Raw genomic sequence first — 27,941 nt, 5'->3', positions numbered from 1 at the left:
AGTGAGGCAATCAAAATGAGCTGTACAGATAGACAATGTGACCATCACTGAAGTTAATTTCCAGAAGTAGATATTCTTGTAAAATCATAAACTGTTGTTGTAATAAGAATAGTGAGACAGCGTATCTCATAGAGAAAAAACAAACACCCAAATAATACGATATGCTTGTAATGAAATAGGAAATGAAAGCTCTGTAAATTTAAGATGATCAGCAATTGTCATTAATAACGAAAATATAGTCTCACCAATTGCCGCAAATCTTGAATTGCACAACAGTTAAGCAGATACGTTGCCTGTCACCAATGATGAAAACTGCCGATGCAGGCGAACTTGCAAAATAGCAGTGCTGAACAATGAATTATTTTCCTTTAAAATGGCGGCACGTACAATGTGATCTTGACTGACTGGGGTCACGCAATGACATATCCAGGGGAAACAGGAACACTTTATCCTTTCAAGATGGCGGCACGTACAACATGACCCCAACAAACGTAATCACGCACGAACAAAGCCAGGATCAGAGTTCTGGGGTACGAACATTTAAGATGATGATAACAACATAGAACACACCAAGGCTACTCGCGCAGGGTTGTGATGATTTGAATGGCGCAGGTGCACACTGCGGCTCCACCAGCAACCGCCAAGCAACCGGAATGTAGGTTTAGCCACTTACATACGTTTCTCCAAGGCATGCGGTTTCAAAACCACAGTGCTTAAACGTACGCTGCCTACGCAGCCTGATGGCGTTTTCAAAGCTTCCCAAGTGGCAAAGTATACAAACTTAGCCAGATCAGCTCAGATCAGAATTTTTTTTTTTAATTAAACCACTTGTAAGAATGTCCTCCTCCTCCTCTTCTTCTTCACAGGTTGTATCCCACCCTCTTCACCATTTTTAAGGAGAGGCAAACACAGTTATCTTCTGCAAGAAAGGGGTTTATTAAGTATGGGAACAGTAAACCCCAGCAGATGTTCTCCGGAAGCAAGTCCCCCACTGCCACTGGATTCGAACCGCACCCCATGATCGTAGGTATACGGACCGTACCCCTGCGATCATGGGGTGTACGAACCGTACCCCATGATCGTAGGTGTACGACCGTTCCGTACCTGTTTCGGTGCGAACTCTGCTTTTACGGCTGTTTTCAGCTCCCGTACAAAAAGGGTCGTACGGTGCGTACCCGACATGTATCGTACTTGCTGGGTCGTAAAAACCAGCAGCGAACCGTACAGATGTTGCGTACAGCGCGTTTTGAGGTAGAAATGTACGGAGATTAGAGTTGTACGGTCTCTGTACGACTCGTACGGAGTACGGCTCCTGGTACGAATCGTACTTCGTCGTATGTACGGGGGACATTGCAGAGTACGATTCGTACAGGAAAAACGCTCCGAATGTCTATTCAGAGCGGTTTTTCCCGATTCGGAATCGGCCCCAAAGGGTAAAATATATGTTTTCATGTACTTTATGCTAGTCACCTCTTTTGTAGCAAGAAACAAGAATATAAGGGGCCTGGGGTCTCACCTCAATTGCTTAATGTTAGATACTAGGGCATTGTCATAAAACGGCAAATTCTCAGAATATCTGTGTTACCCATACGATCCAATTGTTATTTTTATTCCTGGTTGTTTCATTTATATTACATCTCATGTGCTCTCCTTTAGTGGTTTTAGTAGATCATCATCCATACTATGATTTAGTGCATATAGATGAGCAATAAAGCTATATGGGACTCTCTCACATTTTCTAAATAAATACTTATTTACATTTTAAGAACCCATGGAAGTGCTAAAGACATGGAGCAACTATACAAAAGCCAAACATATAGCAAAATTGATCTTGACGCAGTACATAATTGGACAACTATACAAGGTAATAATACATATAGCTATATATTCGTTTGTGTTAATTATACGATGGATGGTACTGAAATATAAAATATATATTCTTTACATTTCAGGAAACAACAGAAGGACTTGTAATAAAGTGCTTATATAGGAATCTTATGATAACAATGGCCTTGCAGTCTCATTTCCACAATAATTGTGGTAAGTGTACTGGTAGAAATATTGAAGAAACCCCTCTCGCTTAATACCACTTTGCAAATGTAATAAGACATTAATATTCGTTTAGACCCTCCATCCCCTGGTACACACCATACTATGGTGGCACCACTGGGGAGGCAAATCTGAATAATAATCTCAGGCAAAATAGACCAATCCTCTTTTATCGTTTAGTACCTTGATGATTTTATTATCCAGAGATATTAGACTAGAGTGAAAAAATGCAAGTGGATTCAAATGCTATGGATGATAATAGATTTTTGTTATCCACTGAACAATTTAGAAATTGTTTTTTGAAATGTACATAATAATCAGAACAGGGAGATAACAGTACAATCGACTCTGCTAAATTATAGAAACCAATGAGCATTTATTTAAGTATATAAAATAGATGCTTTTAATGAGAGCACATCCATGAAAGTAATTGTATGCGTGTCTCGCTGTAGCCCTGGAGAGGTTCCATGAGAAGGAAACACTTTGGCTTTAAGCAATTGTACAACTGGCTATAAGCAAATGTATTTTATGGAACAATAAAGAATAGTTTTGTAAGTCGTTATATGGACTTATTTGTATTTGCCTAAGGAAATTATATCTGTCATTGTTTGAACTTTAGATCAACATACCTGTGAGGCTCCTGGGTCCCTGTTATTGAACCTTGTCTAGGAAGACCCTCTCTAGGTGCCTCCAATAAGGGAGGTTGGGGGTGATTGACCTCTGGTTATCTCCCGCACCTTGAGTCCGTCACTCGTTTGATCATGCCGTGCTAAAACAGTGATACATGCGGTATTCAGCTAATTTCGCAATCACCATTTGTAAATCATGTGTAAGGAGTCAGACTGGGCTTTACTAGATGATAGTACGGAAAGAAGGAGGAGAGGAAGGGAGGAGAGTAAAGAGAGAGCAAAAGATGAAGGGGCATATTACCAAGCAATAGCGATAATTATCGCTATTGCTTTGTTAGAGACAAAAATTTACCGCTGAGCTGCGGCAATTTTTACCGCAAATAAACCTTGGTATTACCAAGGTTTATCGCAAATGCGATAAAAATCGCCGCAATGCATGAATATCGCTGAAATGTCAGCGATATTCATGCATTACCGAGCTAATGCTCTTAGCCATGTTATCCACCTCCCATTGGATTACATGGCTAAGAACTGCTCAGGGCAGGTGTTAGCTTTTGGAGATATTCGCGCTAGGCGCAAATATCTCCACAAGTTGGTAATAGGAGATAACGATGTTAGCGACTGTTTTCAGTCTCTAACATCTTGGCACGCCCACTTTGCATGTCATTAGTGATAAATATCACTGACATGCAAAGTGGGGCCCAAGATGGTCGCTATCTCCTACTAGCTGTCGCTAACTGGTAAGCGACAGCTAGGTAATAGGGAGATAATTTTATCTCCGCTTTCTTGGCTTTTAAAGCCAAAAAAGCGGTGATAAACCCCCTTGATAATATGCCCTCACGAGTGGAAGAGGGAGGGCGGGGCAGAGAACTTGAGTTTATAATAGTGTTTCGGACTAAACTGCAGTTGTTTCTAAGCGCTGTAAATAATGGGTGTTACAATAGTACAATTAATAATTCTCAAAACAGAGCTTCAGGAGCGGAATGCAGTGGAAGGGACAGGGCACGAGCGTAATTTATAGCAAGAGTGATGTGTCGATGTGAAACGGGCTGGGGAGAAGGAGGGAAGGGGAGAAAATGGACAAGAGCAAGACCAGAGGGAGAGCGGCAGGGCTGAGTATGCAAGCACATGGAGACTGTAGAGTGAAATGATGCGCTATGAGAAGTGAGCGTGGAGAAAACGAGACAGGTGAGAGGACTCGAGCTAATGGGGGCGCGTGGATTACATGAGTTGAAAATTATGGGCGCCAACGACCTGGAGAAGCAGGTGCAACTCAGAAAGGAGGACGCGCGTCTGGCGAGAGAAAGTAGAGACATAGGGAGAGAAGTTAAACTGGGAAGAAGAAAGTAGGCGAGAGAAGAGAGAAAGGGGGAGGGGGCAGTCACGGAGGAAAGAACACAGAACGGAGACAGAACAGGTAGAGGACAGAAGCCACAGCAAAGGGGAGGGGGAATAGAAGAGGGAGAGGGGAAAAGGCACGCTGGAGTGTGAAAAGCAGAAAAAAATGTGTGACATAGAACGATGACACGAGAAGGAACAGCGGAGGAAAAAGCTGGGTGATATAAAAAAAGGAGACGCTGTGGGGTTTGAGGAGTGCAGAGGACAGCACACAGACGACAAGCAGGTATGTACAGCGGCGACGAGCAGCAGACGCGTAATACAAATTCAGCGCAACGGCAGGGGGAGGGGGGGGGGGGGCGAAAGTAGAGGCGAGGCGCTCTGGGCTGCGGGAGCAGAAAGTGCCGGCTCAGGCAGTCAGGCACCTGTAGGCATCCAGACGGAGAGTCGAAGGTAAGGAGTGACAGATGAGGGTGGATGGAAAGGAGGAAAGGCAGCTAGGACGGTGAAAGGATTAAAGGCAAAAGAGCCCAAAAAATAAATAAAACACATAGCGGTAGTGAGGGACATGAAGGGAGACAAAAATGAAAGATGAACGTGGAAGTTATTAGAAAAAGTAGAGAACGATAATGGAAAATTTATGAATATGTTTTGGGAGAGAAAAGGCGAAGAAGAGACAAAGGTGACAGACAGCACGAGTCTAGTAGAAACGAGGAAGGGGGAAAACCAAATAAAGTAAAATGCAAAAATAACTGAAAACAAGATGATTGGGGAGGGGAGGGGACTATAAGAAGAAGTAAGCAAGGGAGGGTAGGAAGGGCCAGGTGGAAAAAAGGAAATAACCCTCCAAGAAAGCAAGGTAAGTCAGGAACACGGAAATGGGAGAACAGAGAAAAGAAAAAACGAATAGAAACGAGGATGGATAAATAAGAAAGAAGAAAGTAGGAGGAAAATAGATAATATGCTCGAAACAAGAATAAGGAAGATTGAGAGAGCGGAACAAAAAGAAATGCATAGCAAATGAAAGGTGGAGAAGCACTAGGGACAATAAGTGAGAAAAAAAATGAAAGTAAAAAATAGGGGAGATATAAAAAATACAACTGAAAAATATTAACAGGAAGCAGGGAGAAGCATGAATGTAAAGCAAAGGATTAAAAAGAGGGAGAATAAATAAGAGCAAACATCAGCTGTGAAAAGGAAGAGTAAGCACAAAGAGTTCATAGAGAGAAGGACAGAAAGACAAGAAAAGAAGACGCGAAAGAAGAAAAAAGAGACAGGAAAGAAAGCATTTAGCAAGATTCAGAAGGAGGGAGAGTAATAAACGAAAGAAAAAGACAGTGGTTCAGAAATACGTTCAAAAGGTAAGGAGGAGTTGAGAAACTTAAAAAAGAAAGGACACAAAAGAGATGGGAAGAAAAGAGAAGGGCGTGAAGGGGAGAAATATCAAACAAAGGAGGGGCGTGTAGGAGGAGGAAGTGAAAAGAAGGAAATTTAAAGAGGTCATAAAGGAAGAAGAGGGGAAAGGGAGAGGAGGAAGAGAGCAATAAAGACAAGTACACTGTAAAAGAGGGATGCAATCCAGTGCCAAGGGAGCGATGACAAACCATATAATGGTGCAGAGAAGTAGAAATGCATCAGGTACGAAATGCTTTCTAAGGAAGGTGCATCAGGGAAGGTTGAAAGCAGTAACCAAACGATACAGGGTAAATACATCGATACACGACGACGTGGGAAACAGATGTGAGAACACAATGAAATAAAATGTGCCAATACAGTTGCGAATGGTTTTCTCAGCTCTTGTAATGTCATGAGCTCTTAATAAGTATCTTGCTCTTCTTCCACAGAAAGAGACGTCATCAAGGCAGAGGAGGACTGCCACCGTCCAGACAAGGGTTCACTTTGACAGAAGATTTTGTTAATACCAGGAGACATCTCTGAAACTAACTATACCCATAAGACATGACTCAAGGGGACGTGGAGGGATGCCCAACCCAAAGGGTTCGACTCTGACCAATAAGTTACCCTGCCGCGCTGTGAGGCTCATAGCACCATGGAGCTGTGTCCACAGGTCAATGGCAGCCACTCGTGCAACCTTAGCGGCGAAGCACCACACAGCCACGCCCCTGATGGCATGGGCATTCAGGCCAATATTGTGCCCATCATCTTTGGCATGGTTTTCTTCATAGGGGTTATTGGCAACTCTCTGGTGATCACAGTGCTGGTCCGCAACAAGAAAGGAAAATCAAGCGTCACGAACATGCTGATTCTAAACCTGAGTATAGCGGACCTGGCCTTTCTGCTCCTGTGTGTGCCCTTTCAGGCTACCATATATTCATTGCCCCAGTGGGTCTTTGGCGAGCTGCTCTGCAAGTTTGTGCACTACTTCTTCACTGTCACCATGTTGGTGAGTATCTTCACTCTGGTGGCCATGTCTATTGACCGCTACATTGCTGTGGTGCACGCCCGCCGCTCCTTGTGTGTGCGCAGCCGAAGGAATGCCTCCTGGGGCATGGGCATGGCTTGGGCCTTGTCGCTGTTCATTGCTGCCCCTGTGGCCCAACACCAAACCTATGTCACTGACTACTATGAGGCACCCAATAGCACCTTCTGCTGGGAGCTGTGGGAGGACCGAGCTCGAAAGAAAACCTACACAGCAGCCATCTTGATTGTGGGCTACCTGCTCCCCTTGCTGCTCATCACCTGCTGCTACATGAAGGTATGGCGCCCCAAGGGATGGAGGGAAATATGTATGGGAGTAACAATGCAATCAAATTGCACTCTCAGTCTCCTAGAGTTTTTTAAGGGGGTATTTGGGGTGTTTATACAAGTTTCCTTGAGCATAGTGCTACTATAGGAAAGGAATGGCGGTAAAAGGCTTTGTTGTACTCCCTTGTGAAATCTAGAAATTAGTATGGTGTACTGACATGTCTCCTGCTACAAGGCTTCCCTGTGAAAGTTAGGTCTTAGTAAAAAGGGATTATGGGCAGTATGTAGGAGACACTGCAATGGCAATTCTAAGCCCTGAGAGGGATCGTGGGTAGCATCATCTGCTGGTATAGTGCTCCTCTGCAAATACTAGGGCCTGACAGGGTCTGTGGGTAGTATATACAAGCCTTTAACCCCTTCAGCACTGCGCGAATTCCGCTGCGGTGCTGAAGGTTCTAAAGAACCAATGGAACCATGACGAAACGGTTCCGTCATGAGCATGGAAGGGGTTAATGTACAGTGCAACCAGGACTGGACTGGCCATGCACCGCCGATGGGGGGTGAAATCTTTTTTTAGGCCACTTCTGAAGGACCAACGCCAGGCCTGGTGCCACTGTCATTCTCTCAAGGTGACCATGGTTTAATGCAGCAGGCACATCCGGGGCATAAGCAAATGAGAGTTAACCTGCCGTCGGCATCGTACTGTGAACCTCATGGTCCGGAGTCAAGCACCTTGGCCACTGAACCACACCTCTTGCTAGAGAAATCTTTTGTATTAAATATATCTTAAATGAGCCTACATTCTGCCCCCTTGCTTTCATTGCTGTTCATTGGTTCCTGTGATTGCCACATAGGTTTCCTCTGTTTCTATTGGCTGAAACACACTGTTTCCTCTTTCCTCCTGTTCCTCTGGTGTACTTCTCTTATCAATTTCCTGTGCTTGTTTACCTAATCTCCCCTGCACAGGGCATTTACATAATCACGTTCCCCCTTGTTGCAGCATTTGAAGCTACAGCTGGGCTCCATTTTAATTTTCTGTAATTTATTATTACACGAGGCTTGGAACGCATCGTGCTCCAAGCCTCGTTGTCAGCCCTGAACAAATACCTCCTCTCCCGACCTTTTTCACAGCCACAGTAGCTAGCCCTCTCGTGCCACTCCTCCAACAGATTCTTATCAACCTGAGTCTGTCGCAGAGCAAAGAGAAGACACGCTGAGTCCAGTATATTTTTCGTGTTCAGTTCTACCTCTCAAGCACTGCATGTTCAGAGTTGGCATCTGTAAAAAGGAAGTGATTATCAAACACATTGTTCCCCCTCCCTGTGGAGCCTCCATTGTGCCCCATAGCTTGTTGCTGACACGCTCTGTCTCTCCCACGCCCAGAGACGCTCAGCCTGCACCGGGTACAGCCAGAGCCTGGTGTTGTAACCTTGGAATGTCATTACACATGTTTACTATATAATGTACAGTTGGTATCTCCCTTGCTTCCTTGTAACCCTTATCCCTCCCTGCTCCTCCCCTCCTTTCCCACTGCCTTGGTATTTCCCTACCATAGAATGTTGAGGTGAAGCTCACCTTAGAACGTTGGTGTGCCTCAGTTGACAGCTGGTGCCTGAGGATCTGGACAGAATAAACAGCTTCTCTTTAACTTCCTGTGTCAGCAGTTTATTCTAACAATTTGGCGAAGAGTAAGCATGGGCGAATTTTGCGAATCTGGCGTTCGCGAATTTTGCAAATTTGCGAACTCGCAATCCGCAAAATCCGCGAATTCTCGCGAATTTGCAGATTTTTATTTTTGTGTTCGCAAGGATTTCTGCCAGTTCGCAAGGATTTCTGACAGTTCGCGAGGATTTTGTAACAGTTCGCAATCGCGAACTTACATGTCGGCTCGCAACGGTCACGATTATGTTGTTTCTACATCTGGTTCATCAGCATAGGTTCCCAGCACCCTCTGTTTCACCCCTGCCACCCTCTGTTTTACCCATGCCACCCTCTGGTACATCAATGCCTTATGCCACCCTCTGGTTCATCATCACTGTAGATTAAGGGGGGAAAAAGCAAGCACACCTGCCTGCTTCAACTGACATGAATTAATTTGGGGTTGATTTATTAATGTGTCACTGTTTTAAAATTCCAGTCTGGCACCTGCATCCTTATCTGTAATTTGCTTTCTGTTGCAGTGCATTTTTTTTTTCCAGGACCTTTGTGGCCTACAGCTATTCTATGAGCCTGCTGTGAGGGTCAGAGCAGGGTCATACAATTGTTGTAACTAGCAACTGAACAATTGTTGCAACTAGCAACTGAACTTTGGAGGGGCCCTTGTCAGGAAGCACTACAGGGAACGGTTACTAATGATGAGTTTGAACTTTTGAACCTGCTTTCACTTTTGCAAAACTCGTTTTTCTGCAGAGCAGCATTACAGCAACTTTAATGCCCCACCAAGCTTATATGAGAAAGTTGATTTCTAATCCAAAAGTTATCCAAAGAAAATCAAAAGGCCTCAAATCTAAAAAAGTGCAGGCAAATGTCAACCTGAGGAGTTATTCAGATAAAAATAATCATTTTCAGAAGGTCTATGCTGCTTGCTAGTAGATTTCTTGTGCGGAATTGCAATTTTTGTAATTTCGCGAGTGCGAGATTGTTGCGGCCCGCCGCACCTACATGTTCGCAATTGCGAACTTACACCGCAAAGAAAAAAAATCCGCTGCGTGCGAATTTGCGGATTTTGCGGGAAATTCGGGAATCTCGCGGATTGAGAATTTACCGAAAATCCGCAAAATCCGCGAGCGTAACGGATTTTCCACCCATAGTTAGCGAAGAGGATGGGATACGAACCCACATGTGCATAGCACAATGGATTGCTAATCAGGAGCGGAGCAAACAGGGAGAGTTTCAGAGAGACGTGCCTAAATTCATCCCGTTTATTTAGATCTAGAGTTCTAGTGTTCCTGGTGTGCACATTGTGGTTCATGCATCCTGGAAGAGAAGCTGGTTCCATGAATGGGCTTGGAGTTTTTCCTTCCGATCTGATAAGCAGGCGTTTTCATCCAGTGAAACCCATATTGAGAGAGGTTCAGTCATTGTTTTAACGTTTCCCTGCTTTTTCACCTCAGCATGTCTTAACCACCCTCTTCAGCACCTTATGCTCAGCTCTAAGCCTTCTGTGCGCTCTATCTCATTGATTTTCAGGTCATCTCTTGATACTATTTTCTTTGGCAGTTCATGTTTCATTTTATTCTTTGCAGTTCTGTTGCCCTCCATTTGCAGCTATTCCTGATCAGTTCCCGGTTGTTGCTCTCTACCTTCCCTGCAGTTTATAACCTTCATCCTTTGAGAAGTCCTGGGTTTTCTCTGCAATTCTCAAACTCACTTCTCCCCTGCAGTTCATTCTTTTCCATATGAACTGTTCCCGCTCCTCTGCAGTTGTTCATCCTAGCCCCTGCAGTTATGGCCTTCAGCACTTAATGTTCTCAAACAGTCTTGCTATTTTAGTCCTGGCCCGTTCCTGTCCCTCTCTGCACAATTGTCTTCGGTCACACTGCTGCCTTTCTCGTGTTGACGGTTCATGGCGTGCTAGGAACGTGCTCACCTTTGCCAAGTGCACACACAGGATAAAAAAGCTAGCGATAAAAAGACTAAATAGAAACATAAATTCACCTGGTTACTGGTCTTCATTAACTAATTGTGAAGACAGCTTTGGTTTTGCTCCCAGTGGCATCTTGAAGAGCAGTGAGAAGGACAAGATGGAAATTGTAATCTCAAAGCAGTGATATCTTTTTTAACCTCCAGCAGGCAAAGTAATTTCCAGTGTACTGGAAGACACGAGCGTATCTGTCCATTTAGACCATGCCGTTCTGATCCCTAGTGACCTTTCACGATCGCCTAAACATGGACTTGCATTGGAAACACTCATCTCGTGTTGTCTGTTGTAATTGAAAAGAAGACTGTTTACATGGAGTTTGTTTGTGGTATCTAAAAATAATTTCTCTTTGGCGATAAATTCCCCAATGTACATTGTACAAATAATAATTTGCATTTTAGAACCTATTTTGAATTTTTTTCATGACTTGTGTTGCATTTATGTGATGTAGCCATTTCCGTTTACATTTTTAACGAAATAGGGGCAGATTTTCAAAAAAGTCACGCAAATCAGCACCCAAAGATGCTGTGCTGCGTTGCGTGAAGGAGAGGGAGCAAGAGAGAGCCATATCTTCAGAGATATGGCTCTCTTCTCCCCTCTCCCTAGAACCAATTTCAGCTGCCGAGCGCCAAGCGCACACCTTAGCACCATAGCGCTAGGGTGCATCGCGTGAGTCTAGCAAAGGGTTTGTACAGGATGAGTATCCTTCCGTTACAAAATACCATGCCTAGACACGTTTTAAAGCTTTTTCCACTTTGTTTGTGCGCCGCACAGTGCAGCACGCATGCAAAGTAGGAAACAAAGGAGAAATTAAAACTCTTCTCCTGATAGTGCCTCTTTTGAAGTGGTGTTAACTTTTGGAGCTAAACCTTGTCTAACAAGTGTTTGTAAATAGAGTTTTGCAGCAAAAGGCATGGGTGGTTACATGGGAACGCCCATGTACCACCTATATAATGCCCCTTGGCACTAAGTAACGCAAAGCAGTTCTTTGCGCTGCTATGCGTTACTTTTAGGGTACTTTCCATTGCAAAACAAGCTTTGAACTGGAAAGTAAATTCCCCAAAAACATTTTGTGCTGCTTAGCACCACTTTTGTAACACTAACCCAGGGCAAAATGTTTGAAAATCCACCCCATAGTTTGCCTTGAATCCTCAATTTTGACCAACGTCTATATCTTACAGCCAAATTTTAGGAGAGAGTTCATTACCACACATCTCATAATTCCCATCTCTGCAAAATTTGCATAGACACCAGAAAGCCAACAATGTCAAAGGAATCTAATTAATGCTTGATTTTTTTAGACAGCGCAATGGACTTGAAGGTATTGGAGAACATTACATGAGCACCAGTTATTTTACACAAGGACACATTCATTTTTGTTAAGCATGGGGAGATTAGGCGATTTTCCCAGAATCATTAGATGCTGAGCAGACACCGAGACTCGAACCTGGTTCCCCAGCTCCAAAGTTGTCAGCTCTGGCCATGACGCCATGTCTGAGCCATTACACTTTTACTCCGAGCCTTGCTTTCTTCAGCTGTCTGACGGAGAGCGCCTTAAGGACATCATTCAGTGGTATAGCAAGGATGTGTGTGCCTGCTGGGGGAGGTATGTGTCTCTAAACTTTCTCTGACCTCTAGCACTTGTTACACATGTTAGCACACCCTTCCAGCCGGGGAACTGTCCGATGCCCGCTCTAGCCCATCCGGCCCTGCTGCACCTACCATAACCTAACACTCCTCGAGAACCTTGCAGCTTCTTATAACCTGCAGATGTGAAGCCACAATCCAACCCCCTATCTTGGAAAGTTTACTCTGCCCAAGAAAGGGAGATGAACCCCAACTCCAGAATGCAGGTCCAGGCAACTTCTCCATCCTGTACCGACCTACTGTGATATCCAAAAATGTTTGAAAAAAAGTAAAATATGGAACCATGAGATCAAACCTTGAAACCCTTATGCCTATTTTTACACTAACCTGAAGACTAATATTCAGGCCATGCCATCACACAACCCACAAAGGTGGCCACTACCAGCTGTGCATGGATTTTGGACAGCACTTTGTGTGGGTTAGCTGCAAGGACAACCGCCCATACACGGCCAACCTACCACAGACACTCATGCTCCCTTTTCTGTTTAAATCATTTACAGATCTTGCGGGACTCCTGCAGGAGACAGCGCAGGCACCAGTGCAGGCCCCTGTGCTCTTGTGGGAGTAAGTGGGTCATGCTGGCTCCAGTAGGCGTACCGCAGGATTGTGGTACCTCAAAAAACAAAATTCACTTTGACCCTGAATGGGTCCCCTGGGACCCACTCCATAAGGCCCAGGCTTAGGGTCTGCTACCTTACCCCATATACCTTATTGTTGTTTTAATTTTCAGGGCACAGGGCCCGGGCCCTGTGTCCTGTAATGGCAGTCGCATCATTTCTATTGATGCTACCGCAAGTCAATCGAAGCTCGACCTTCCATGGGACTCGCAAGGAGCATCTCGCTCCCTTATCCAATCTGATCACTTTATTATCTGAAGTTGCATGCCCACTTTACTCCTGCAAGAGTCCAGCAATCTCAACTATCCAGATATCTATAAAGTGTGAACCTTAATTTCTGAAACACTGCTGAAATGATTTACACCAAATCACAAAAAACAGATTTAGGGTCCAATGAACAATATTGTTTTTTTTTGGGGGACCCACGGTATTGCGGCGCTCAGGGTGGTCCACTTGTATTTTAGAGGAGATACAAAATTGTTGTGGGGTTGGGGCCCGTGGTGCTTTCTGATGACTACACACAACACATGCAACACCCAAACTCAAACAACTACACCGACACATTCAACAACCCCCTTCACATACAGGCACATGCGCAACAGGGGTTAGCTGCTGGCGGGGGCATTGGATGAGGGTCTGGCCGTAGGTCAAGTCCTGCAGTCAACCCTACGCAGAGCACAGCTGAAGGCCGTGTGTAGAGGGGGTTGGCAGCCCAGGGGTGGGGTTAACCCCATGCAGCACATGGCTGAAGTACAAGTTATTTTTCCCCAGATCCAATTTTCCCACAGCATTTCCGTAGATTAAAGTGGAGTGTTTACTCAAGGCAAATCTTCCACTAAGCTCTAAAATTCACCATTTGCATTTAACTGAAGTAACTATAACTTGCGCCCTAGCAATGCACTGCTTGCGTCCTCACATATTATATCACTCATGACATATTCTATGGTATTATTGATAACCAATATCCTCAGAGCACTCAATTATCCAACTAACTTAAGGTAATGACACAAATCAATAGGCAAATGTCACAGTTCAATTGCTTGCAGTAAAAAGTCCAAAATGTTTCAATCAAGGTTCTTCTGTGTTTATTTTAATTTTTTTCACAACCATAGGTTCACGATACATCAGCCAACACGTGTTTCGTCGTGCAGTTATACAACACTGTGACTTCCTCAGGGCTGTAACCAAATAAACAGTTCCCATGAATATACCACGACCTACGTATGGCTTATAGTTAGTAGTTTTATTGTAAAAACACCAGTATAGAAAGATATCAAGTCCACACTGTGTGTAAGTCTCAATTAGAGAAGAATGGAAAAAAAGGAAATACCACTCCAAGTTCACAATACACCCATAAGTTGTGTAAAGGATTATATTCCCATGTCAGACAAGTTTAAAACGTAAAAAGAGGAAAAGAGAGTAGCATGCCTTATTCTATGCAACAAAATTCAGTAATCACCTATTATTCCATGGTTCAATCTAATGTAGTAGATTCCTCTAGCTTCATCTGTATATCAAATCTAAAACATACCGGACTTCTGACACAGAAATAGACACCTATATGTAATTCACTATACATTCACTATAGGCACTCTTAGCCAAGGATTCTGCACTGTGGTCCTCACCACCCTGCATTTTAACTACCCCCAAATAACCTAACTTCTTTTCGGGTAACATTATCCGGATATCCCCTGTTCATTACCTCTTTTATTCTGTTATGAGGTTCATTCCAAATTCCACCCGTTTCTGGTTCCTTCGTTCTCAAGTTCTCTGCTCCAATATCTAATTAACATAAATAAGTCATGATATTACTCACTCCCATATAATACTAATATCGAAATCTCTTTGCTGTATACAACTACACTCACCCTTACATCTGGCGGTCCTGTGTTCAATATTCTCAGTCGTTATAACAAATATTATTTATATCATGCTGTAAAGATAGATCATATATATTATTCTATAAAGTGCCCAGCTCCGGTCATTTCGACACACCAATTTCTCGCTTAAGCACTCACCCTCGGAGTATCCCACTTCTTGACTTGGGGTCTTAATCCATGTACAACTCCCTTTTAGTATCTCTGCAATAAAACAATGATATAATGCATTTGTCTCATTACCAAATTCATGAGACTGTTTAGTAACCTCATAAGCTGTCTAACAGTCAGCTCACCTTCTCATTCTATAGATACATCTTTACATCCCCAACTCGATAAAGTATTCGGGGTTCTCGGTTCCCTTGAGTTTCTCCCTGTTCGTATTGCTGAAAAATAATACATTAGCCTTATTATCACAAATGGTAGACTTGTCGGTTACCTAGCAAGCCACCTGGCAGTCAGCTCACCTTTACAAACTTTGTCAAGTGCCTCTTCGACCCCAACTTGAAGAAGTATTTCTCTTCCTCCTAAACAGAAGTAAAAAAGCGACCTAATAAAAGACCATACTTATACAAGTATAGGTCATAAATGATAGAACAATCGAGAGCGGCAGTCTCCTTACCTCGTTCCCGGTAGCACTTATCCCTGCTACTCAGTACAGCGTTCTACACGGGCGCCATCTTTAAGTGCCTATTCATTCTGATTAACAATAGGCGCCATCTTGTAGCATGTTTAAGGCAAAATCTTCTCTCTCTGCCTAATTCCAAAGTAAAAGGCTACTTTATCCCCGATTCGCTATATTCACCATACCGCAATAATATGATTCAACATTATTCTAAGATCCGAGATATAATTCTGTGTCAATAATTCCGGATCATGCATTCTGTATATGCGTCTACTATAGTTACCTCCATGTCCTGCACTTTATTGGGCGCCATCTTATAATGCACTCTAGAGTCATAATTATGCGTACAATTACTATTTCCTATAATCACGAGCCAACATTTCTTACCGATAATACAATCTCCTTGCCACTAACACTCTATTACAGGTGTATAGCAACCCTCGATCCGAATTATCATCAACTTTAGTTCACCAACCATTAAATCTATTATCCCACTACATATCAAATTTATCTGTAGTGCTTTTCAGGAGCATCATTTGTAAAGGAAAGATAAGTTGAGTTTCCAATTATTAAGTATTAGCAGATAGTTTATAGAGTTGGAAGTCCAATATAAGGATGGTTAGGTTTTTGTAGGATAAAGAAGTGAGTTAGTAAAGGGGTGTACGTGCATGCACGTCTGCCAGAGAATCACAATAATTCATAAATCAACCTTAATCTGATATGGTGATGGCTATATACATGAATATTAACGTCGTGTACTATACTTTTCAGTAGCATAAATATCCCCTTTTACACATATATACAAGCTTGCACAAATTACAAGTAACTAACAATTTCAAATAAACAGATTCCATAATTCATGTAAATTCACTCGTTGTAAATTAAAACAATACAAAAGTCATGATTTTGTACATGTGTTCTCAGTCCTATTTTACATCCTTCTACTTGTTTATACCAAAATAATTACTAACAATTAACAAACCGGTAACAGTCTCTAGGCCAATATATACTGTATGTAGTATGTGTCCAAAATATTCATAGCCTGACTATCCATTACTCTCAGTGGTACAATATTTCTCTACACTCCTATATCAGTTTAGTCTTGTCTCAGATAGAATTGATATTCATTATCGATATTCAAATCTCTCTGATGTGAGCCCGGGCACTTATTTGTTTACAAATTAACCACTGCTTACTGTAATGTACTATGGGCATCTCTCAGCTCTCTTATGTCAAGTGTGAGAAGTACAGTCAGTCATAGTACTTTACCCAACATTGCATTTAAGTGTCCGCATATCTGCTTTCCCCATTTACAGTGAAAATGAACATTCTTTTATTTTACTTGGCCAAAGTTCCCAGAGGAAATAAAAGCGCAGTGGCAGCTTCTCTACTAAGGCGGAGGAGCATCACCCCACTGCTTTTTTTGCAGTGAAACAACTTAAAAATCAAATAATAAAAACTCAGGTTATTATCATTTTATTTTCTCCTACTTATGCAGATGTGCGTCAGGGGGTGGTGGGAGGGGAGGAGTGGTAGGTAGCACCCTCCTCAGTGTGGAATTACTGCTTGGCCGGCACTCTTGGGCCACCCAAAACAGTTTTGCGCACTTTGCATTTTCTCTATGCAGGCTGCATTGCAGACTACATTTTTTTAAACTCTTTTTTCTTGACTGTATCAATCATTACATGTTGCGTTCAATCAATGTACATTCTATCAGTCTTTTCACTTTTTCTAAACTTTAACTGTTGGCGTATTGATTTTCATAGATTTCTTTTTCATCTCGTCTTATATCTTCCAGGTTATCATTCTGCTATAACATGTATGTTTTGCATTCAAATTACGGTATCGCCTGTGTATTGAACTTTCCCCCAGCCCCTTCCCTCCCCCTTACCTGTCTCCTGGCCGTTCCCCTGTGTACACTCTGCATTCTCGGTATATTGAGTTTATTCTGTTCAGAAAATGTTTCAGTATTTGGCTTGGTTAACCTGTGTATCTTGCATTTGCATCTGCATTCGTTATTATTCTACATTCCGTGTGTACGATCATGTGTTGTCTCCTTGTGAAAGCTCTAGGTCTAAATCCTCCATCTCTATCAACATTTGTTCCCATTCTTGCGCTATAGGATATGTACCGAGTCCTTTCTCCTCTTCCCTACGCAGGGCCACAGTTTCCGCTTTGCCCCATTTTAACAAGTCAGAACGCCATGTCACTACATTCGGGGGTCTGGCCTGCATTGCAGACTACATGAAGAATATGCCCAGGCCTCCAGTCATCATTTGAGCGCCGAAATACTGCGCTCAGACCAATCACAATGCTGCTTTATCAGATTTGTGATTGGCTGACTGGGAGCCTGGGTGTGCTTCCGGTTGAGGCCGAGCGAGGGAGGACTATGGAGGAGAGACACGGCAAGGAAGAGGCGAGAAACTACATTTTAATTTTTTTTCTTTATACCAGCTTCCCCGTGTCCAAATCGCCCCCTACCTCTGATCCGTGCCTGCCGCCTATGCAAAGAAGGCCCATGTGGCATGACCCAAACTGGGTAAATGAGAAACCCCAGTGAGTCCAGGATCTGCTGTGTCGCGCCATGAAGAAAAAAATATTCTGGCTAAAGACTTCTCGCATATTCTGCCAGGGCATTGAAGACAGGGAGCACAGACGAGGCAAAACTCTGTCTTATTCTCCGAGAAATACTGATAACAACTTTGCATGTTCGTTTGAAGGATAGCAGTGAAGCAGAGTTGTCTTTCCGGGATCAACCCAGGCGCTTGAGCGTTCCTAGATGCTGAGCCAGAGATTGAAAGAGCAGCTTGATGGGGAGCTACTGCATCCACCATTTAAAACAGTGTTCGCAAGGAGTAAGTTGCTGCTTGAGTGAGGGTGGGACCGGAGCAAGGAATCAGGGGAAGGACGAAGCAACTGCAGCAAGGTCAAGAATGGGTAGATGAAGGGTGGTGTGGGGGAATAAGTAAGCACTTAAATAGACCAAGGACTTCTGGAGGAAAAGTTAATCTAGAAGATACTCTGGACCAGAGAATGGGTGCTGAAGTAAGGCAGATGGAGGAAGGAGCAGCAGCTCAAGGACATGTCACGCCAAGAGCCACCGTGTAGTACTATAACAGGAGGCTTGGATTGAAGACGAGCCAAAGGGTAGGTGACCTGAGGAAGAAATAGAGCATCAGGAGATACAAGGGAAAGGAGCTAGGATGCTAGGGGGCAGGGCCAGAGGAGAGAGTGAGCTATATCCGTGCAAGTGCTCCAGGACATTCTGAGCAAGGCCGGGCAAGGGGACCAAATGGAACCGGCTGAGTCACGGGAGGAGGGACCGGAGAAAGGAGAGGGAAACGCAGTGAAGAGGTGACCAGTAGACTGGAGGAGCGAGTGGAGAAAAAACAACAGAGGACTGGAACACTGAGAGTGGAGGAGGGAGGCAACCAGGGGAAGAGGCATCAACCATCCCTGTCATTAGACCACTAAAGGGAAAAGTAATAGGGAACCACTAGATAGGACTGGGGGAGAAGGACTGGATGGATGGAAGTGCAAGGGAAGGAGGACATACGGAAGGAGCAGGCACCAGCACAGCCAATGAACAACATCTTATCTGTTCTAATGGAGGTCGAGGGGCAGTGTGGATAGCTATACACAGATGAGAAGCCTGCACACCGCTCATGACCCATCCAGCTACGGAGACAGAAAGGGAACATTTGCCATAAAAGCAGCTCAAATAAATATATAAAAGTGGACAACTCCAAAATATGTAAAAGCTCACATTTCACGAAAAACTGAGATTTTAACTTTATCACAGCACATGCTCGGAATGTCAGCCAGGCACACATGGACCCACCTGCGAGTAATGCAAACTTTTTCAGTGGAAGTGGTGCAACCCTTTCCAGCTCTGCCTACATGAGAGCAGATTTGAAGTGCCAGGAGCAGTTATTTCTATATTTGTGCAGGGAAAGTCGTGTTGTATAATGATAGTGTAAGCTCTTGTGGTGCGTATATTATGTTTGGCGAAGAATACGGGCGCTATGACGACGATGTAACGGGCCTTGTACTTTGCACGGCAATTAAAAAAAAATAGTTTCAGAGAATAACAACACCTAAAAAGCCAAGCGAACATGTGACTTCAGAAGAGTAATATAGAGGTGCCTTTATCGTGGCTGTCGTGTTCTTCGTGTGCGCCGGGAGTTACACCAAACACATGACGCAGGTTAGTCTAACATTTTCTTTATTGGCATATCATGTAGCTGCTGGTCAGCACCTCGTGCAGCTGCTGGTCAGCACATCCGTCCTCGTCCATCTCCTAGTCATTGTCTGTCCCCTATCCTGTCTTGTCACCGGATCTGGTGTCCGGTGACCTGGTCACTCTGCCTGAGGACCCACAGGGTCCTAACGCCCTACTGTCAGTCGCCCACACTGTCAGGTCACGACATCTCCCCCCTTGTTGCAAACAAATGTTCGTGACACATTCACTAAAGTCCTCATTCACAGTTATTTTGATGGAGGTGAAAGAACGCGAGAGAGAGAGAGAGAGAGGTAGAGAGAGAGAGAGAGAGAGAGAGAGAGAGAGAGAGTACTTGTCACTCTACATCTCTTCAATGAGTGTCTGTTGTTTACTGCATGTCCTTCGTGATCTTGTGTCTCTATCGCTTCTTTGTCCTCTATCCTCCTCCTTCCATGTGGCTGCAGTTGCCGCTGCCATTTCTTCTTCCTCCGCCTCCAGCTCCTTGAAATGCGAGCTATTTCTTGTTGTTCATTGTTGGTCGGAGGCAGCCGTCATCATCGATCCTTTCACTTTGGTCACCGCCAGTGAGTCTTTGGAGAACCGGTTGTCCGATTATCGATATTGTTTCTGTCTCACCACCATTGGTTCTGGCCATGCGGTGCCTCTTGCCTCTTGCCTTGATCTTCCTTGGTGGTGCCTGTCCGCTCTGCTCATTGTATGTCTTTGTCCTTTCTTTTTGCTGCGGTTTCTCCTGCGCCTCAGTCCTCTCGTTTTACTCTTTTTTACCCATTTTGTTTCCTTTGTCTTTGTGTCTTTCCTTTTGTTTTCTTTTCTTTTATGTTCCCCTTTTCTCTTTCCTGTTTCTTTGTGGGTCTTGGTCCCTCTTTTCTTTGTTATTTCTCTTTTCTGTCTTTTATTTAGCCTTATCTCTGGCTTTTCCTTTATTTTTACTTCTTTCTCATTTGTCCTTCTTTCTTTTCTTTATTTTTACACAATTCTTATTTGGCCTCTTCTGGGCTTTCCTAGTCTTTTTCTTCTTTATTTCCTTGTTTTCTTATATTTACGTCTTTCCTGCGACTTATTTCTTATGTTTGTGTCTTTCCTTTTGTTTTCTTTTCTTTCGTGTTCTCCTTTCTTCTTTCTTGTTTCTTTGGTGATCTTTGTCCCTTCTTTCCTCGTTATTTTACTTCTCTTCTTTCTTCTTTTCTTTATTGCCTTGTAACTTCTCCTTTGCTCTTTCTTTGTCCTTGTGCGATCTTTGTCCTTTTTTTTCTCTTTGTTGTTCTGCTTTGTTCCATTTATTTTCGTTTCTTTTCTTTGTTATTTCTCTTTGCTGTCTTTTATTTAGCCTTCTCTGGCTTCTTCCACTCTCTTTTGCTTCTTTCTTATATATATATTTTTTTCTTGTTTCTCTTTTTCGATTTGTCCTTTTTGTTTATGTCCTTTCTCTTTGTTTTACTTATTATTCTTTGGTTTTCTCTTTTCTTATTGCCCCATCTTCTTCCTTTGTCTTATTGCTCTTTTTCCTGCTTTATTCAGACACTCTGTTCATCACCACCCCCTTTTCTGAATCGTTTTTGGCCACTATAGGTGTGGCAGGGTATACTCAGACATGAGTCCCTTTCTCACTGCTCCATCAGGATTCAAGCAAGCCGGGCCGAAGACGGCTGAAATGCCAGAAACTGGTAGCTTGTCTCCTTTCTGGTGAAGAATTGGCTTGGTAGTTTAGTCTGCCCTGTTCCCATGATGCACTGGGCCAGGGACAGACTGATTTGCATATAGCCAGGTTCTGAGCTGGGATGGGGCAGTGAGATAAATAACGGTGATGGATCAAGCCCTGATCTTTGGACTGGGTAAGAGTTGTCTGCTTTATTCAGACACTCTGTTCATCACCACCCCCTTTTCTGAATCCTTTTCCCACTTGTGCGCCCTTTTGCGCTTTGTTTATCCTTTATTCTTCACTCAAAACGTTTATTTTCCTTTGTTTCTCTTTTCAGACGTTTTCCGTGCTTATCTTCGTTTTCTTCCTTATCTTCGTTTTCTTCCTGTCTTTTCTCCTTTATTCCTTTTTATTGCTCGCGTTCTCCTTAATTCACCTTTTCTTATGTTATTCTGCTTATTTGCCCTTTTCCTGGCTTTGAAATGGCTGCTCTGCTGTTTCCTATGATCTTTTCTTGAATGTCCCATTCAAAATGTCTGCCGTCGTTCTCCCACTACTTTGGTGATCTTTGTTCTTTCTGTCCTTATTATGCCCCTTTGTTCTCCTTAGTTTTGCTTTTAGTTTGTTTATTTCTAGCTTCTTGTTGTCCTTTCTTTTTCATTTCCTTCTTTTTCGACGTTAATTGGCCTTAAAACGGCCGCTCCATTGTTGTCAATCCTTGTTTCCTGATCTAAGATGGCCACCGCTGTTCTCGCGCAATTTCGCGTTCATAATCGCGATGCCTGTTCCTAAAATGGCCGCCACTGCTGTTCTCAATGCCCATTGGCTCAGCTTGCCTCATTCTAGCACGGCCGTCGAGACTCTCGACGTTCTCGCGATGGCTCGCGCCAGCCTTCTCAAATCATTCCCCTATCTCTCAGCGCTTACCGCATCCGCGCTGGTCTTCACCGGTGGCAGTCGGGGTGGGCTCCTGCATCGCTGCTCAATGGGCAGTCTTTCTTGTGTCTCGTACACTTCCAGGGTGGACTCCTGGTGTGACTCCAGCCATCGATTGTTCACTCCATTATCCACGCGTCGTTCGTCACTTTCCCTCGTCACCAGTTGTCGCGTTCTTCGTGTGCGCCGGGAGTTACACCAAACACATGACGCAGGTTAGTCTAACATTTTCTTTATTGGCATATCGTGTAGCTGCTGGTCAGCACCTCATGCAGCTGCTGGTCAGCACATCCGTCCTCGTCCATCTCCTAGTCATTGTCTGTCCCCTTTGCTGTCTCGCCACCGGATCTGGTGTCCGGTGACCTGGTCACTCTGCCTGAGGACCCACAGGGTCCTAACGCCCTACTGTCAGTTGCCCACACTGTCAGGTCATGACAGTGGCTCAGGCAATCACATGGAAATCTAGAAGCGGTCCTGAGTGAACTATCTGGAACACAAATGTAAAATAAATCAGACGGTCAGGAAACTCCATAGAAGTGTAACACGTTTAATGCAAAAATACCTGGCGAGCAAAAACATTTTTACAAAGTGGAATTTGCAATATTAACGGACCAGCACTCCACTATCTGAGCAGTTGGAGCTCATAATTCTAAATCCTATACGTTTTCACGTTACTTATATAAAACGTCCTCTATTCAATAAGCAGAGAACAGAACACATGATAGAATAGAAACTCCACATACACATCAATATGCAGATCCATGGCTCTTCTCGTGAGAAAAATGTGAGAAGGACTTGAAATAAAGATGGTACGAGCTAATGTAAAATGCAGACTTCAATAAATCTGAGGTTCACACTTAGCTAAACCAGCTTCAGAACAAGGCTATGCTTCTTTGAACAGTCAACTAATACTCATCCTGTCGGACACTGATACTCTCCCTGACAGACACTGATAAACTCCCTGTCAGGCAAGACCCCCACAACAAAAAGCAACATCTCCAACTGCATGACCTTGGTAACCGCCTGGATGAGATCCAACTGCTTAAACTCAACACATACTAAGCTGAAGTGGTGATCATCAGAATGAAAACCTATGTCTGAGATTCTACCTAGTGGCCATCAGACCTCGGTCCCACACCTACCCCCACGACTCATCCCAGACATTTAGTAATCATTCTTGACAGTAAGCTTGACATGACAACCCAGGTAAATACAATGACCTCCACTTGCATTAAGACCCTGAGGATACCGCTAAAGCTCTTCATGTGGCTACCGGAGAACACCAGTCACACAGTCATGCGAGCTTTGATCACCAGCAAATTTAGCTACAGCATTGCCCTCAAAGCAGGAATCCCAAGAAGCTCCTGAACAGACTCCAAACTATCCAAAACATCACAGCTAGACTCTTCTTCAACCTACCTTGCTGCACACATACCACTCCACACCTCAGAGAACTACAGTTGTTCCCCATATACAAACGTGCTCAGTTCAAAGTTCTCACATACACATACAAAGCACTACACAACATTGGTCCAGCCTACCTCAATAGCCACATCCACTTCCATGTACACTTCCACCAACCAACCAGGCACCTCCATTCAGCCGGACTCTCACTCTAGCACACGTACCCCACATCCACAACCAAACTTGGAGGCCACGCATTATCTTACATTCCCCCCAAAGCATGGAACAGCCTTCAACTTCACCTCAGAGCCTTCTCATTGCTTCTTGAATCCCACAAGAAGCGTAAGATCAAGCTCTTTCAATATACTCACCAGTGAGACTGCCGCCCAACCACCTGCAAACCACCTTGATACCCTCACAGATGATTGGTGCGCTATACAAATAAACATAACATAACAACAGTCAGGCTAAATGTGCAATGGACAATACAGGATAACAAGCTAGCAGAGCATTTAAAATGCATACTAATGTGCAATAATCCTTAAGCATGTATCTATACTAATACAATAAAGAGAGAGCCCAAACATTTGAGGCGGGTAATCTCAGGAACCACAGCACCAATCACAACACCCAATACAGCGTTGGAAAGGGCAGTTGCAGCAGAAGGACATAGGCTATGCAGACGCCCACCATATACATTTAAAGGGTAAAAGAACCGTGCCAGCAAAGTAGTCCCTTGTGGGCGTGTCTGCGTTGTGCTGTGGGCATGTGCTGGGGGCGTGACAAATGCTAGGGGCATGTGGTACGTTCTGCCCTTCACGCCATGTCTCATATCGTGTGCTGTGGCGTGTGCTGGGGGCGTGGGCGCGTGCGGGGCGCGGGATTACAGAAAAAAAGTGAGCCCAATATTTCATTGTTTTTTCTTCCCAGGTTCTGTACATTCCAGCTCCGGGTGTCCACCTTGCTCCCTTTAAATACCCCTGCACCCCATAATCATAACCCACCCTTATTTCTTAAAATACCCCAACACCCTTAAGCTCTAACCCATCTTAACCTTATAAATATACCCTGTACCCCAAAACCCAAACCTATCCCTAAACCCTAAAAATACCCCTGTAGCCCAAAACCCAAACCTAGCCCTGAACCCTAAAAATACCCATGTACCCCAAATCCCAAATCTACCCCTGAACCCTAAATTACCCCTGTACCCCAAAACCCAAACCTAGCCCTGAACCCTTAAAATACCCCTGTACCCCAAAACCCAAATCTACCCCTGAACCCTAAAAATACCCCTAGACCCCAAAACCTAAACCTAGCCCTGCACCCTAAAAATCCCCTGTACCCCAAAACCCAAACCTACCCCTGAACCCTAAAAATACCCCTATACCCCAAACCCAAGCCCTGAACCCTAAAAATACCCCTGTAACCCATAACCCAAAACTATATCTGAACCCTTAAAATACCCAAACACCCCAAAACATATACCTCAGTACCCCAAAACATATACCCCTATAGCCATACTTCCCTTATCCAAACAATAAAAAAAAAACATGCTTTTACCGTTCATGCATTTACAACAAATTTCGTTGTAAATGTATGCGTGGTAAAAGCATATAAAATGTAAGGCCATGCATTATAATGGCATTTCGGAGTCATGGTACTTTCGTAATGAAAGTATGCGGAGTGATGGTATGCGGAAAGAAAGTTGCGGAATAATCGGTGTTTACCCTCCCCCGGTAAGTTCATTGGTGGCACGGCGGCCCACACCTCCAGCAACATACTCATATTTTTTCACCACCGATTTGAAAAATGCACAGGTCTCTCTCATTGATGGCCATCAACGACATACACTTTTAGACACACCTCCCGCCACAAGTTCTAGAATTGCGAACTTTAGAGCTGGGGAGCTACGTTCGAATCTCGGCATCAGCTCAACATCCTGTGATTCCAGGCAAATCACTTTGTCTCCCCGTGCCTACCACAAATGAATGTGTACTTCTGTAATGTAAATTGTGCTCATGCCATGTTGTCGAGTTTGCGCTATATAATATTGCAAGGAAAAATAAAGTAGGGAAACTCGAGTTCACACACTACTGAACGCGCACTCTTAAGTGCATCAGCAGTGCACTGTGAATCTGATCGTTTCACAGGCCTGTCACAGATAAGAAATGCTATCAAAACAAAATCCCACAAAACAATATACTACTGGCAGGCAGAAATTCATACCCGGACAACGTCGGGACGGGCTGCTAGTACAAAAATAAAGTGCTAGAAAAAGTTATCTATATATATATATATATACATATACACAAATATATATATATATATATATATATATATATATATATATATATATATATATATATATATATATATATAGATTCTTTCCTTCGGAAGGTGTTTTGGCAATATATACAATATATATATATATACATATAAAAGCTACATATATATATATATATTTACACCAGAGTACAACCCAACGATTGTTTTTCGAAAACGCACCCACTCGTGTTGTTTGGAAATTAAAGCAGCTTTATTCGCAAGCTTGTTCTACCCAAAGCGTTTCGCCTTTACATAAGGCTTGCTCACAGGATATACATCATATGAGACAGACTTCTTTTATGTCTCTAAGCACACAGTTACTTCTTGTTTATCAGTGAAGTGCATTGTGGTTATAGTGTTTTTTTTTTAGTGCTTACAAAACATGTACATTTCAAAATTAAAGTGCATTTAATAACATGCGTGCTGTGATCATTTAAAATAACAGTTTGATAGTTAGGCAGTTTCATTTCATGGACTCTTGTGTCCCAATTATTTAATGAAAACATTTAGAATTTCATCACTCTCTAGTGAGTCCATATATTCACAGCAAACGATTCTGACAGTATTTTTCTCAGAACGCTCGATGAGATACCAAAGTTGATGCTTGGTATCTCATCCAATGTTTTAATTCATTTTTAGTCTTTCATTCTTGCCCTCCAGTGAGCAAATTTCATGGTGGCGGAGTTTTTAAGTTCTTTCAGTTACTAATAAAGATGTGCATAAAGTTCTTGTATTTTGGTTTAACCCTCTGGGGTCCAGGATTCTGAATCTCATGATATGTTTAGATTCTTTTTGTCTTAAGACTTTCTTTCGGTCTCCTCCTCTTTCACTTGCAGGAATTTGTTCCAGGGCCCAATATTTCAGTGTCCCCAATTGCTGTTATGCTCCTTCTCCATATGTCTTGCAACCGCATCCATGCGATCTTTGTGAATTATTGCACGGACATGTTCTAAGATTCTTTTCTTCACCTTGAAGATTGTGCTCCCTATATATCGCTTTTGACATGGGCATTCCACCATGTATATTACGAAAGTACTCTTACAGGTAAAATGTTGATTTATTTTCCATTTACTACCATTTCTTATTTCAATTTCTTTTCTTGGGCTTGCTATTTTGCAGACTTTGCAGTTTTTACACAGCCAAAAGCTTTCCCTTTGTAGCCATATCTTATTTGGAATATCTTGGAAGTGACTGTGTACTATTCCATCTCCGATGTATCTTGCCCGTCGATAAGTTATATTTGGATGGTCTCCAATGATTTCTGATAGGGAGGGGTCCAGTCTTAGAATACCCCAATGTTTTTTCATGATTCGTGTAAGCTTGTTATTTTCTGCACTGAATGTGGTTATCATCCGTACGGGCGTTTTGTTGGTTTTTAAGATGTCTTTTCTTTCTTGGACTAAAAATGAATTAAAAGATTGGATGAGATACCAAACATCAACTTTGGTATCTCATCGAGCGTTCTGAGAAAAATTCTATCAGAATTGTTTGCTGTGAATATATGGACTCCCTAGAGAGTGATGAAATTCTAAATGTTTTCATTAAATAATTGGGACACCAGAGTTTGGATTTTGGAAGAGAGAGCAGGTCTCCTGCTCGCTTTTCCAAAATCCAAACCAGTGTTTGCTATGACAGGCTGGGAGCCGCGAGGCTCCTGCCCTGTCTTAACAAACAGCAGTGTCCTGGGGATGGGCGGTCCCCGGGGCTGCGGGTGAGCCGCGTGGCCCGCACAATGATTAATGAAATCTTTGCGGGTGGTGGTCCCTGGGGCTTGGGGAGGCCTTTGAGGCCCCCCATACATTTAAAAAAGAAACCTCAGGGGTGGCGGTTCACAGGGCGACGGGGTGTGTGTGCTCCCTGCTAAGTTATATAGAAAGGCCTGGGGGGTGGCGGCCCCAGGGCTGCAGGGGTCACCCTGGGCCCCCGGGAATATATTTTTTGAGATGGCCCCGGGACTTGGGCCACCCGGGAACAGTGAATAATGAAGCGCGGGAGCCAGTGCTTCACTTTTTTTTATTTTCGTGGCCGGATCCACAGATCCTCTGCGCATCTTGTGTTTTAAAAAAATATATGTTTTTGGGACCTTAGGGTCCTTATGGGACTCCCTAAGCAGGCCTAGGGGGTAAGGGTGTTTCTATCCTGCCCCCTTTTCTTGTTTTGCGCCTTAGTTTTTCTGTTTTTTTGTGCCTCAGTTCTGAGGCAAAAGATAGCTGCCAACACTTCCTGGTTTGGAGTGATGACAGCCAATTATAATGCAACTCGTGAT

The 27,941-nt window shown here is 43.5% G+C and overlaps 1 protein-coding gene across 1 annotated transcript; it reads left to right on the top strand.

Annotated features, from left to right (window-relative positions):
• The first annotated feature begins 6,066 nt into the window (after positions 1 to 6,066).
• Positions 6,067 to 26,628, top strand: LOC147715141 (galanin receptor type 1-like). The gene is made up of 2 exons (XM_086919767.1): positions 6,067 to 6,732; positions 26,512 to 26,628. Exons 1-2 carry the CDS (start codon positions 6,067 to 6,069, stop codon positions 26,626 to 26,628), a joined length of 783 nt encoding a protein of 260 aa, XP_086775893.1.
• The last annotated feature ends 1,313 nt before the right edge of the window (positions 26,629 to 27,941 follow it).

This window comes from Lissotriton vulgaris, chromosome 5, assembly GCF_964263255.1.
Source record: "Lissotriton vulgaris chromosome 5, aLisVul1.2, whole genome shotgun sequence".
Lineage (NCBI taxonomy): Eukaryota > Metazoa > Chordata > Amphibia > Caudata > Salamandridae > Lissotriton > Lissotriton vulgaris.
Note: the sequence above shows the minus strand (reverse complement) of the source record. Positions and strands in the feature narration are given on the sequence as shown.